At 40.4% G+C, this 12,339-nt stretch overlaps 1 protein-coding gene across 1 annotated transcript in view; it reads left to right on the plus strand.

The window, feature by feature from the left end:
• Positions 1–12,339, plus strand: part of ATP13A5 (ATPase 13A5) — a 99,621-nt gene that overhangs the window by 77,250 nt on the left and 10,032 nt on the right. Inside the window, exons 24-27 of the mRNA XM_010959264.3 lie at positions 1,587–1,683; positions 3,804–3,876; positions 8,654–8,828; positions 11,239–11,441. Of these exons, the coding sequence (XP_010957566.2) occupies positions 1,587–1,683; positions 3,804–3,876; positions 8,654–8,828; positions 11,239–11,441 (548 nt within the window). The remainder of the gene's footprint in view (positions 1–1,586; positions 1,684–3,803; positions 3,877–8,653; positions 8,829–11,238; positions 11,442–12,339) is intronic.

The following is a 12,339-nucleotide window of genomic DNA, read 5'->3' on the forward strand; positions in this document are numbered from 1 at the left end:
ACACAGGTTTTCATTGTTATCTTTTGAAACATGATTGACTTGTTATAGTTCAAGTGCTTTAGGGCAAGGACGATGTCTTACTCATTTCTGTGTCGCTGTGCCTGCCACAGTACCTCAGAGCGTTCCATGAACATTTGTGAATGCATTAAATAAACAACTGGGTTGCTTAAAATTCACAACTATTAGGAACAGCAGTAATTTTGGAGGCCTGTGCAAAACATTCTTTATGCTGTACCATTCTGGTTTTTTGCACTCTAAAAAAAAAGTCTAGGTGTCAGTTTTCTTGGAAATGTATGCAACTGCAGAAGGAAAGACGCAATCACAAAGTTCATGTCAGAAAACAATCCAGGCTTCCCATGCTTGCCCCTTCTCCGCTGGTTTCTTCCACCCTCTGTGTTGAAAACAAAGGGCCGTGCCTCATAGCCTGGTGGAAAGCATCCACCCAGAGCATCCTGGCTCACTTCTCTCGAGAACCTTCTCATCTTGCCTGAAGCAAAGTGGTTATTGGTTTGGCTTTTTAGGTCTTATTTCAAGTGTCCCTGTTCTGTTGACAAAGTCTTTGAGCACCGCAGGTGCCGTGTCACTGGGAACTGGAAACCAAGAGGATGCGGGCTTCCTCTCATCCCCAAGCTTCCACCTTGACAAGAGGAAGCTGCAGGAGGGCTTGTTTGCCGGATTCCCCACCCCCCACCCCCACCCTGTGCTGCTACCTCACGTTGTCTTCTTTGGTCTGTCGTAATCTATCACCAACTAGACCCAGTTACAGGAATAACAGCTTGAACAGAATTTTTTATGGGGGTAATATTTGTTTATTTTCTTTTTTAAATTGAAGTATAGTTGACATACAACATTATATTAGTTTCAGATGTACAACATAGTGATTCGACGTTTATATGCATTATGAATTGATCACCATGGTAAGTCTAGTCACAGTCCATCACCATACAAAGTTATTGCAATATTATTGACTAGGGACTGTTTACTTTTTAAGCTGCCATTTTTACCATTGTCTATTTCTTTTGATTCCCATACTAGCTCCGATTATTACCGTGGGTTCTTCCTGGTGTACTGAAGCCAACAAAACCCATTTCATCTTAAATATTGGTGTCACGTCTACACTCCCATAATGTGAGAGCACCTGTCCCTTAGCTCGATATCTCTAAGGGACTTTAAAACATACACAGGGAGCAAGTGTTGTTAGAATGGAATGAGTCTCAGGAGAGCCAATGCTTGACATTTTGCACCTTGTCACAATGTATTGCGTTTATAATGTACATGGTAATCTTTTTAATTCACTGAAAGCTTGTTGAAAATGAGGACTGTGCTTGATTCATTTGTATCCTCCATGACTCTGAGCGAAACGCTGGTACTCAGAAGCCCTAAAAAAAGTGAGCCTGTGAATCAATGAGTGAGGTTAGGATTGAAGGAGAGAATGAGCAAATGGGTGGTTAAATGAATAATTGAGAGAATGAATCAGTGATTAAGTGATTGTATAACAACAGGCTATTAAAATGAGCTCCTTTTGAAATAGAAAAGAGACTGAGAGATGTGTATCATACATAACCAATTTTTTTTTTCTTCAACAGAGAAGGCCGAGCTGCTTTGGTTTCATCCTTTGGGGTATTTAAGTACTTGACCATGTATGGCATCATCCAGTTTATTGGTACATCGCTGCTCTATTGGGTATGAACCAAAATAATTTCTTCCCAGTTCTAATTGCATTTACATCCCTTGTGTATTTCCAGGGGTGGGGAGGGGTGCAGCTCCTACCCAGGATTTAATGTTTTATAAATAAATGACATTTCTCAAAACAGATGTCTGCAAATTTGCAAACTTGGTAGAACTGTGCAGGAAACATGGCACTAGAAATAAGTGCACATGAATTGGTTTCTATGAGTGTTGTTTTTCTCCAGATAACCTGAGACTCTTGACCTCCCCAAGGCTCGATTTCTTCACTTAGAATGTGAAGAGAGCTTCAGAGCCGCCTAAATATAACACTGCAGGAAACGGATCAGTCTCCAACTGTGGAATATTTTGGGCCCACTAAAAGGAGATAAAAAGAAAGATAAGTTGTTGAGTTTGACTTTGAAGGATTCAAAAACTGGAAAAACTCCCATACTGGAGCTTTCCTTCTGAACCTGCCCAGAACTTTCACATGTCATTAGTAAAAGATTAGCAATTCTGTAAAAAAAAAAAAAAAAAAAAAAAAAAATTAAGATTTTTTGAAATGAAATGATAAAAATAATCATCTAAGAATTCATTAGCTGTATGGAAGAAGTATGTGTAGGTTGAAAGTAATCTGTATCGGTCCAGGTTTAACTTGCTCTGCAGGAAAATGACAGCAAGCTCAGGGCATGCTGCAAGGAGGGGATTATTTTACTGCTTTCCTGGTGAAGGAGAGACGCACAGGGCTCCAGCCTCTGGTAGACTACCAACTGCAAGAAGCACACACCAAGGCTAAGGGACAACCAGGTGGATAGAAACAAGACCTGAACTGCAAGTCAGGAAGCCTGGATTCACGTTCTGTCTCTGTCACTAAGAGTAAAAGCGATCGTGCTCTTGGCCAAGCCTTTATCCACCTCCAGGTAGTCAGGCTGGCTGATTGCCAAAGCCTTCCATCGTTCTATGAAAGCTGCTCCCAGAATAAAAAGAAAAGCCGCCTTTGAAAATTTCTCCCTCTTCCATCTCACCCTGCATATGTATCACTTTACCAATCTGAGGGGAAAAGTAGGGGAAAGGACATGAGAAGGAAATGTAAAGAAGGCAGGGGAAGAATTGGAGGATGAGAGGGATGCTGAGGAATCATTTGCATCCTCTGAAAAATACAAAAGCAGATTTTCAGTCCCACTGTCCCCCTGGATAGAGTTGGAACCAGAGTTTACTCTGAAAAGTTACCCCATTCACTCTGAAGGTCTAACCCTAAGTAAGAGTATACCCCGAGGACCTTCACCTGGAAGCTTCTTGGCGTTGAGTTTGCCCTCTAGTTCTGGTTTACCCAGAAGTATTTTTTATTTGCATGAGTCTGGTCTGTAAAATGTGTAGAACCAGATTATAATTGAGTGCTCAGTCAATAGCTAGGAAGCCAATAAACAGACCTGGCTGCGAAAGATAGTGCAGGGCAAGTTCCTGGAGAATAACCAGCTGACTTTTATATTGAAATTCTTCAATTCCATTAATGTGAACAGAAAAGAAGTTCTGTGTCTACATACAACTTAGAAAGGCAGGTGTACTGGAATGAAGTCTGTGATGGGCTTACTTGACCTCAATCTGTGAATAGGATGGAGGGGAAAATGTGTGGAATGATTTGAGACCCTGACTTAAAAGACCCAGACTTAAGTTTGAAGTTCCCAGCAAGACTTTCAGGCTTAAATATCTCATGTTGAGGGTTCAACCGTCCAGGCTGAGACTACAGCAGCCAGAATTACTGTGGCCAATAGGAGGATATTTCCCAACTGACTGACTTTCATTGCTAATTTGGAATTAAATTAAACACTGGGAAAAGAGTGATCTAAAATTTTTTAATTTAATTTAATTTTACCCCCTTAACGAAGGCACTAGAGATTGAACCCAGGACCCTGTGCATACCAAGCATGCATTCTGCCACTGACCCATACCCTCCACCCCCTAGTAATGATTTAGTTCTGTTCTATCTAACGAGATGCTAAAGATTTTAGGTAAATGACTCTCTTCCTAAGGTGCGAGAAAAGTAACAATTGCTTCCTGACTGCTTTCAAGAAGAGTGTTGGGAATGATGATGAAGTTATGATGAGCTTCACTTATGTTTACTTTCCTTTCCTTTTCAGCAACTACAGCTTTTTGGGAATTATCAGTATCTTATGCAAGATGTAGCCATTACCTTGATGGTCTGTTTAACAAGTAAGCTCTTTGGCAAAGTAAACCATATTGTTTGTATTTATCCATGAAATACCAGAAATACTCATATAAATAAGAGCTTTGGAGAACAACACACTTCAACTACCAAAACCTCATTACCTATGAATTTTTTCAAAGTGGTCTTTACAGTAAGTTGAGGGTTGATGTCCTCAGACTTGGCCTTAAAATATCCTGATAGCGAATAGGTCTTAGCCTCAGAAAATTGTCAATGTATTCTGAGTTCTTTGTAGATTTGTGTCTTGTACATAGAAAAATGTACAAGAAATCCAGGAAGGGAAATCTTTAAAACCCAAAGGTCATTTTCCATTATGCAGCTATGCTTCACATTGACGTGAAACCAGATTTTTGCTAGGTCTTTGACGTTTGAGGACAAATGCTAGCGTTTTATTCTAGTGGAATTCTCTCAAAAGCAAGGTGTGGCTTACAGTGGCTATCGCTCATTTCCTTCCTTTGAGATGACACTGATAAAGTATTTCCTGTCAAAGAACTCAGGGCTTGATACTAACTCTTAATAAGTAAGAAAGGTGACTCCTTCAACAGAGAGCAAAGAAAAAGAATGACATACACATCTCTTTTTCCTTGTTCAACAATGGAAGTGTTATGAAAAATAACAGATAAAACTTCAAGCAATGCAGAATATTAATGACCTTCCATGTAGCATCTTAAAGCATGAAACTGATATCAAAGTCATTTATCTTATCAGCCCAATGACAACATTTACTAGTATCAGAGATGTAAGTACTGTCAATTTTGATTCTTAAGGTTGAAATATTCATAGCCCATTAAAATATTTTCTGTGTTTTATGAATATTCACATGGCTGGATAATTTTGAATCAGTGATATTGCTTCTACTGTGTTGGATATTCTTTAAGCAATTTACATGATTTACTTGTGAACATGGACAAGGATGCTAAAAAGAAACAAAGAATACCAGGAGGTTCCAAGAGCTAAGCTAGCAGGCAGTAGCATCAAAGTGAAGGCCATGGGCATCCTCCCTGTCTCTGTGACCTTTGGCACGTATTCACTAAGTAAATAATTGACTCATAGAAGCGTCCTTGTGGGACTCTGAGGATCCAATAACACGATGCATGTAAAGTGTATAGCCCAGTACATCGCATCTTGCAAGTACTCATTACAAGATATTGTGCTCCACGCACCCTCTTCGTCTTCTTTTGAGAAGACTGACTAACTTGGTGAGTCCAAGAAAAGACTTAGACTGTGTACAAGTAGACTATTTGATTAGAAACTCCAAAACATGGGTGGTAGCCTTGCCTCAGAATTGCCAGACGACCTTGAGCAAGTTGCTTTGAGCTTTTGCGCACTTAATTCCATGATATTGGTTATGAATCTGACTCCCATGGTGATGGGTGTACTTTACTCTTTCCCACGGCAATAGCCTGGTGACCTTCCTGCCATTTGGTCACCCTGTGAAACTTAGCCTCTCATCTCAGAGCTGGCTCGGCGGGAGAGTTGAGATGACTAAGGGCAGGACCACTGTTACCAATGGGAGACAAAAGCCTCAGAAGGGTGCTAGATCAGAAGCATAGTGTTCTACTGGAAAGATGGCACTTCATCCAATTATTAGTCAACAAATGTGTAGCTGGCTCAGTAAATGGGCTGGACTCGGGGTAGATTGGTGAAGGGAGTAATAGAGTGAGGAAACAGCTATTTTTTGTTTATTTTCACCCGCTACCTTCAAACACTATTGCTTTCCCATCCTTGCAAGCTCAGTCATGCTACAGGCAGATCATTTCCTGGTCCATTCCAGGTATTAAAATAATCTCACCTTTAGCTGTGAAAAGGCCAAGTATTAGAAATTAACATTTCATGTTTTTATCCAATTTAAAATTTTCTTCCCCAAATCAAGCATGACCTGTGGCTTGGAGCAGGCAGTGGGAGAGAAGGCCAGGATGTCTATTTTCCCTGTGTTGGCTACTCTCAGCCCTGCTTTGGCAACCATGAGTAGCAGCAGCCCAGAACTTTCTCCTTAAGTGGGGCTATTGTAGTTCTGTCCTGTCACGTGCCCTCCAGCAGGGTAGGCGTCTAAACTCAGGCACTTCGCCTGCGGCTCACTTGTGAGTCCTTGAGTTCTTCAGAGTCCCTGAGGAGCGGTCTGCACCAGACCACTCCCTGACATCGGTGCTGTTCTCTCCTCTGACCCCCTAGGATTCCTTTCAGCCACTGCTTTTTCTAGTGCTATGTGCTACAAAGCCGTTTTCTTCTGCTGGCCCTCTAGCCCCAGCAGACTGCCCCGCTGAGAAGATTCCTTCCAAGATAGCTCTAGTCTGGTTAATTTCCATAGCTTTTACTTGACCTACCAGCTAATAGATGCATAGCTTGTTCTCAATGCTGCCCCCTCTCTCTTCCCTCTGCTATTACAAGCAGGGGAATGAGAAATTCAGTCTCCTCCTCGCCACTTCAGGTCTCTCCTAGGGTGATTCTTAGGACTTCCTCTCATTTGTATTGGGGTGCTGCTGGAAAGAAAACCACAGCTCTTGCTGTTCTTAACAATTCCCTTTAAAGAATCTCTTGATCATCTCCATGGTTTTCTCTTATATATGGTCTGTACCTGGGTAACTGGGGAAGAGGGGATGGAATGCTTACAGTTGAAGGACCAGGATACAGCTTTCTTACTAGGTACTATGAAGATACGATAGTCATCTCTCTTTACATTAAATTGGCACTTGCCTTTCATTGTCCTCAAACATGAGGCTCAGCAAAATTCCCCAGCCAAGAGGGACATCCCCATTCAACCTCCTCTTAGAAAAGTGTTCATCTCCCATTATGTGTTAGGCACATAAGTACCAGGGGCATTATAAGGCTTCTCACTGATGTTTCAAGTTTAGCGATGGATTCACATACATGAATGGATGAAATGCAAGTCAGAAGTACTGAGTACCAGAAACCAACAGATGCTTTGGGAGTTCATAAAAAGGAGATTGTTTCTAATGATGGGAAGAGATAACAATGGAGAAAAGAGAGATACCGGGGTGGCTTCATGGAAGAAGTAGCATTGGCACCAAAATACAGGGTGAATAGATTTTAAATATTTAAAAAAAAAAAAAAAAAAAGAAGGGCATTTCAAGTAGAAGGAAGCAGAAGGAGCAAGAGAGAGCTGCTAAGTATAGGGCGAGAGTTTTTCAATTTGACCACACTGCAGGGTATGTGGAAAGAAACAGCAGGAGATAAAATCTGAAAAAGTAGGTTGGGTCAGATCACAGAATCTTGACTGCCAGGCTGAGAACTGTGGACATTTATCTGCAGCTGTTCGGAGTCATTGATGATTGTACGATTAACGTAAAATCACTCGCACCAAGGCATCTACACTTCCCAGGTTCCCAGACTAAAGCCTTTGACCTTAAGCCTGAATTAGTATGGGGAAAAGACAATGCCATCACATGATTGATTGATTGGTTGGCTGATTGATTTGCTTGTCCATACACAGTCCCTGAGACAAAGGCTAGTCACTTTCTTTATTACACACCCCATCTGTGTCTTCCACTGGACTTCAAGCTCTTTGAAAACAGATGAGATATCCGTCTCATCTCTGCATACCTCATGGCCACTAGCCCAGCACCCTCCCGGGAAACACTGGTTAAACTGCTAGAGGTAAAGATTCAGGCAGGCAGAGAGATTCAGGGTGAGTGAGTTGGAAAAGCCTCTGGGGACCGTTTAGACATTCCAACATAGTCGTTTTATACTTGAGAAAATGAAGGACCAAAGAGTTTATGCGATCACCCCAGAACACACACTGAGCAAACTAAAGACCCACTTTAGAGTTTTATTATCCCAAACTGGACACACTCCTCACTGCCTTGCCCCTACATGCATGAACACAAAGCTAAGGAGACATACCCTACTTTCTTACAACAAAGAAAGCAGTCATCAGCTGTGGGAAGGAAAGAGATGACAGATGGGAAGAATTGAAACATCCTGACCTCCCCATGCTTCTTTCTTGCTCTGCCCTGAGAAGTAAAATACATTCCATTTTCATCAGTTTGTTAGAATAAAAGGCTTCTAAGATGGATGTAGTGATCTTTTTTTTTTTTTTTTTTTGGCAGTTCTGTTTAATCTCTGACCCTTGCCAACCCCTCAGATGTTAAAAAAAAAAAAATCCCAGGGCCAAAATATATTTTTAATACTCTCATCCAGAAGCAAGATTTTTTAAAGTTATTTTTCCTAAGTCTAATGTCCCCTAGCAGTCCTCCACTTACACACTTATCCAGGAGGAAGCAGGACACACCTCTAGCATCTCCCTGGTACACTGAAGTGCTCAGAGAATGTTGGTTGAATGAATAATAGAGTGAGTGTTTTTTAAAAAATACTTCCCAGTATATGAAGATTAGTCTAGCTAGATGCATCCTTACTCTCTTCATCTTAACTCTGCTTTCCCGTCAGCATTGAGAGATAATAGTGCTGTTATCCTTACGGAAGGGCATCTTCCTCTTTTACGTATCATTCCTGGTCAGTCTGGTTGTGGAGAAATATTTGCACTATTCAATATGGTAAATGCATTAATTATTGGACTTTTAAACCCACTACTTTTTGTTTCTGAGGGTGAAACCAAAGCATGGAAGAGGCAAAGGCTGGTAGCATTAGATGTGCAGTTAACTAAGCAATGAGCTTTCCAAGGTGTAAACCCTTAATTCATGTTTGCTGAACTTGAACCCTAACACAACACTCAGGATAATATGCATCTCAGTCTTTTATTCTCAATAATGAAATTGTAACAGGGGAAAAAATGGATTTGTCTTTCAGTGAGCTCAACTCATGCCTACCCAAAGCTGGCTCCGTACCGACCAGCAGGACAGCTCCTTTCTCCTCCCTTGCTGCTCTCAGTCTTTCTGAATACCTGTTTCACCTGCATTGTGCAGGTCTGTGCATTTCTCTACGTGAAGCAGCAGCCCTGGTATTGTGAGGTCTACAGATACAGGTAAAGTTTCGTTTCTTACTTTTCCTTTCTGAAGTTGGTACAATGAATACCCAATGACTTTGTACGACTTGGTTTGAACACATACTCTAAAATTTTAATTAACAAAAGTTATCTCCATTTTGCAAAACCCCAGTGATGGGACAGAACACAGAACACAGTCAGTAGGTGGCATGCTGGGGTGATCTAGCAGCAAGTTCTAGGGTGGGAAGACCTAACAGTGGGTTGACTGAATGTATTCATTCTCTGGTGATTTGGATATCGTATAGACCAGAGGTCAGCAAACATTTCTTGTAGAGGGCCAAGAAGTAAATATTTTGGCCTTTGTGGGCTCTGTGGTCTTTGTTGCAACTACTCAGTGCTGCTGTTAATAGTGAAAAAACAGCCGTGGACACCATGTAAACAAGTCAGTGTGACTGTGTTCCAATAAAACTTTATTGACAAAACCAGCTGGTGAGTCGGATTTGGCCTATGGGCTATCGCCAACTGACCCCTGATATACAAGAGAGATTTGCTTAATTTAAATGAATGTTAAACGAATGTTAAATTTCAAAGGAATGCTAATTTCAAATGAATGTTAAAATGTTAGTTGATGCTACTATCATTACTATGATTTGAATTGAACACTAGACTCAGGGCAAATCTCTTCACCTCCCAAGGCTTATTTCCTTAAATATAAATTAAGAGTAAGATGAAGTGAACTGCACCTTAGATGTTCAAACTAATTTTTTCTGACAAAGGCTGCCTGACCTCCAAAGGGAAAGACAGGAAGAGAGAGCTTCTCTTTTTGAAGTAGGGTTTGTACAAACTCCTGCTCACATCACTGTGATATTGAAAGTATCAGAGCCCCAGGAAATCCGTGAAGGACAGATTGAAAACTACCCAATGATGTATTAGATTATGACGTAGACCCCAAATTCAGCAACTCGGGTATTCCTTGCAATATAGAAATTCATCTTTGTTTCAAAACCAAATTTTTCCCCAAATTGGAGTGTGTGTATTCAGAGAAGCAGGGTTCTGATTGAATCTGGGAGACAACGTGGTGTAGCCAAAAGGATGATAGGTGGCCAGTCCTGCTTCTATCATTAACTAGCCATGCCAGCCTAGTCCTGAACTTTCTTGTCTGCAATGCAAGCATACTGCATTAGATACATTTTGGTATTAAGCTCTGTAATTCAGGCCTTTTAGTCTCTCTGTCCCCTTTGTACAAGGAAACTTTGTGACTACTGACTGTTTCATTAATGTATTGTGCAGACAGTAACTGAACATCTACTCTACGCAAAGCACATTCCTGGAGTCTAGGGAACCAAGGATAATAAGACTTAAGTCTTACATTTGAATTCACAATGGAAAAATGAATTTTATGTATAAACAGTTATAAAAGTAGTAACAAGTTTCAAGCGGAACGAGAAAGCTGATGGGAACTAGTTTGTCGGTTTGATTGTTGGAAAAAAAATGAATATTGCAAATACATCAGTCAGGATTGAGAAAGCCCGTATCTTAAATGTTTTTCTGAGCAAATATTGAATGGCATGTCTGTGCTCAGTGCTGAGCATTTGTTGTAAATCTGAGTAAAACAAACAAAAAAAACAAAACCAAAGGAGAAATTCCACATTCAGGAAATTCTCATCTCAGGGGTAGAAAATAATGGCAAAACAATGAGCTAAATGCAGCAGTAGAGGGAAGGATGGGGGCAGTAGTCACGATGGCTACCAAATATAAGGACGTTTTGGTTAGAGTTACATTAGAGGGAATAGGATGTGTGGACCCAGAGCTGTGCAAGTTGGGGAACAGGGAATCTCTCTCTATGTTTGGAGTATAAGGAACATAGGAGGACTGGCAAAAGATAAGGCTGGAAGAATTGCTTGAGACCAGAGTATGAAGTCTTCTGGGCCTGCCTGAGAAGTCTGAACTTAATTCGTTAGCAAAATAGAAATATAGACACTCGTAAGCAGGAGAATGTCATGTTTGGATCTTGAAGAGAGGCTTTGGTTTTGGGAGGAGCATGGGTTAGAGCAGGCAGATTCAAACTCAGGATCCAAGTTAGGAGGCTCACATTAGTCCATGAAAGAAAAGACACCCCCAAACCACCACAACTGCTCTCCCCTCCCCCACCACCACACACAGTTCATAGACTCTGAGTTGAAAGTAATTCCATAGGAAATTGTCATCCAAGCCCTTTCAAGAGCGATCATTTGTTCTAAATGGAATTCTGGTCGAAGAACAATCTTGACTTCTCTGAATTTTGTTTCTGCTTTGTCATCGCAAGAGGTGAACAGAATATGTTCTGGTAGTTACTGGCTGGAACAGCCTGAAAGGTGAGGTCCCTTGGTAATAATTAACTAATTCTTTTCCACCAGCTGGATTAACATAGAATAAAAAGTCCCATAAATGCTGGTGATTTCTTTTGTAGTGAGTGCTTTCTGAACGACCAGAGTCATTTCTCAACAAATGTGAGTTTGGAAAGAAACTGGACTGGAAATGCAACTCTGATTCCTGGTTCAGTTTTAAGTTTTGAGAGTACCACCCTGTGGCCCATCACCACCATCAACTGTATCACAGTAGCATTTATCTTTTCCAAGGGAAAGCCATTTCGAAAACCCATCTACACAAACTGTAAGTATGATGTTTGGTTTTTTTTTTTCAAATATCTTTTTCCTACTCTTCCACCATCCCCAGAGTTGCAACTCACTGGTGAAGCAATTGACTGAGAAGCAAAAAAAAATCACATTACTGTAAAACTGAGCACTGAACGGTACTTGCCATAGGTAGGAGAGCCCATGGGCAGAAAGCTCACGTGCAGATAAACGTGTGCAATAGTGAATGGTCACGAGAGTCCTGTCCTAATTTGAGTCATCAAGAATTATTTTAAGCACATCCATATATGTCAAGATATTTTGTAAGAGGTTTTCTAATCAATTCAAATACAACTTGACCTTTTAGTAGCTTTGTATCTTTGGGAGAGCCACTTTAATCATGCTGTGAATTTCTTTGATCCCCGGTAAAAATGAATGCATTTTCATATTGTTAGCCTTTCTTCTTCTCTGAATTTTCTATTTACATTTTCATCCGTTTTTTTTTTTTTTCTATTGGGCTGCTGTTATATTTCTTATTTATTTGTATGAGCTGTTTATTCCTTTGTGATTTTCTTCCATTGCTTTTATGCACAGTTTTTTCTCATTACAAAATCAGATAGATCATCACTCATTTAGTTTTTTTAATTTATTTTTATGCTTTTTTAAATCTAATGTTAATTTTGGCGTATAGTTTGAAGTAAAGGTCAAACTAGTTTATCCATCTAGTCAGTAGTTTTCCCAGCAGATTCCATCATTTAATATTCTTTTTGGTCATTTATTCAACTGAATATAATGCCACCTCTATCATACCTATATACATGTATACTTATGGTTTCCTGATATATATATATGTGTGTGTGTGTGTGTGTGTGTGTGTGTGTGTGTGTGTGTGTAAACTTGTATGTTTCTATATTATATTTATGTTATATACTTACATA

Source organism: Camelus bactrianus, chromosome 1 (assembly GCF_048773025.1).
Source record: "Camelus bactrianus isolate YW-2024 breed Bactrian camel chromosome 1, ASM4877302v1, whole genome shotgun sequence".
Taxonomy (NCBI): Eukaryota; Metazoa; Chordata; class Mammalia; order Artiodactyla; family Camelidae; genus Camelus; species Camelus bactrianus.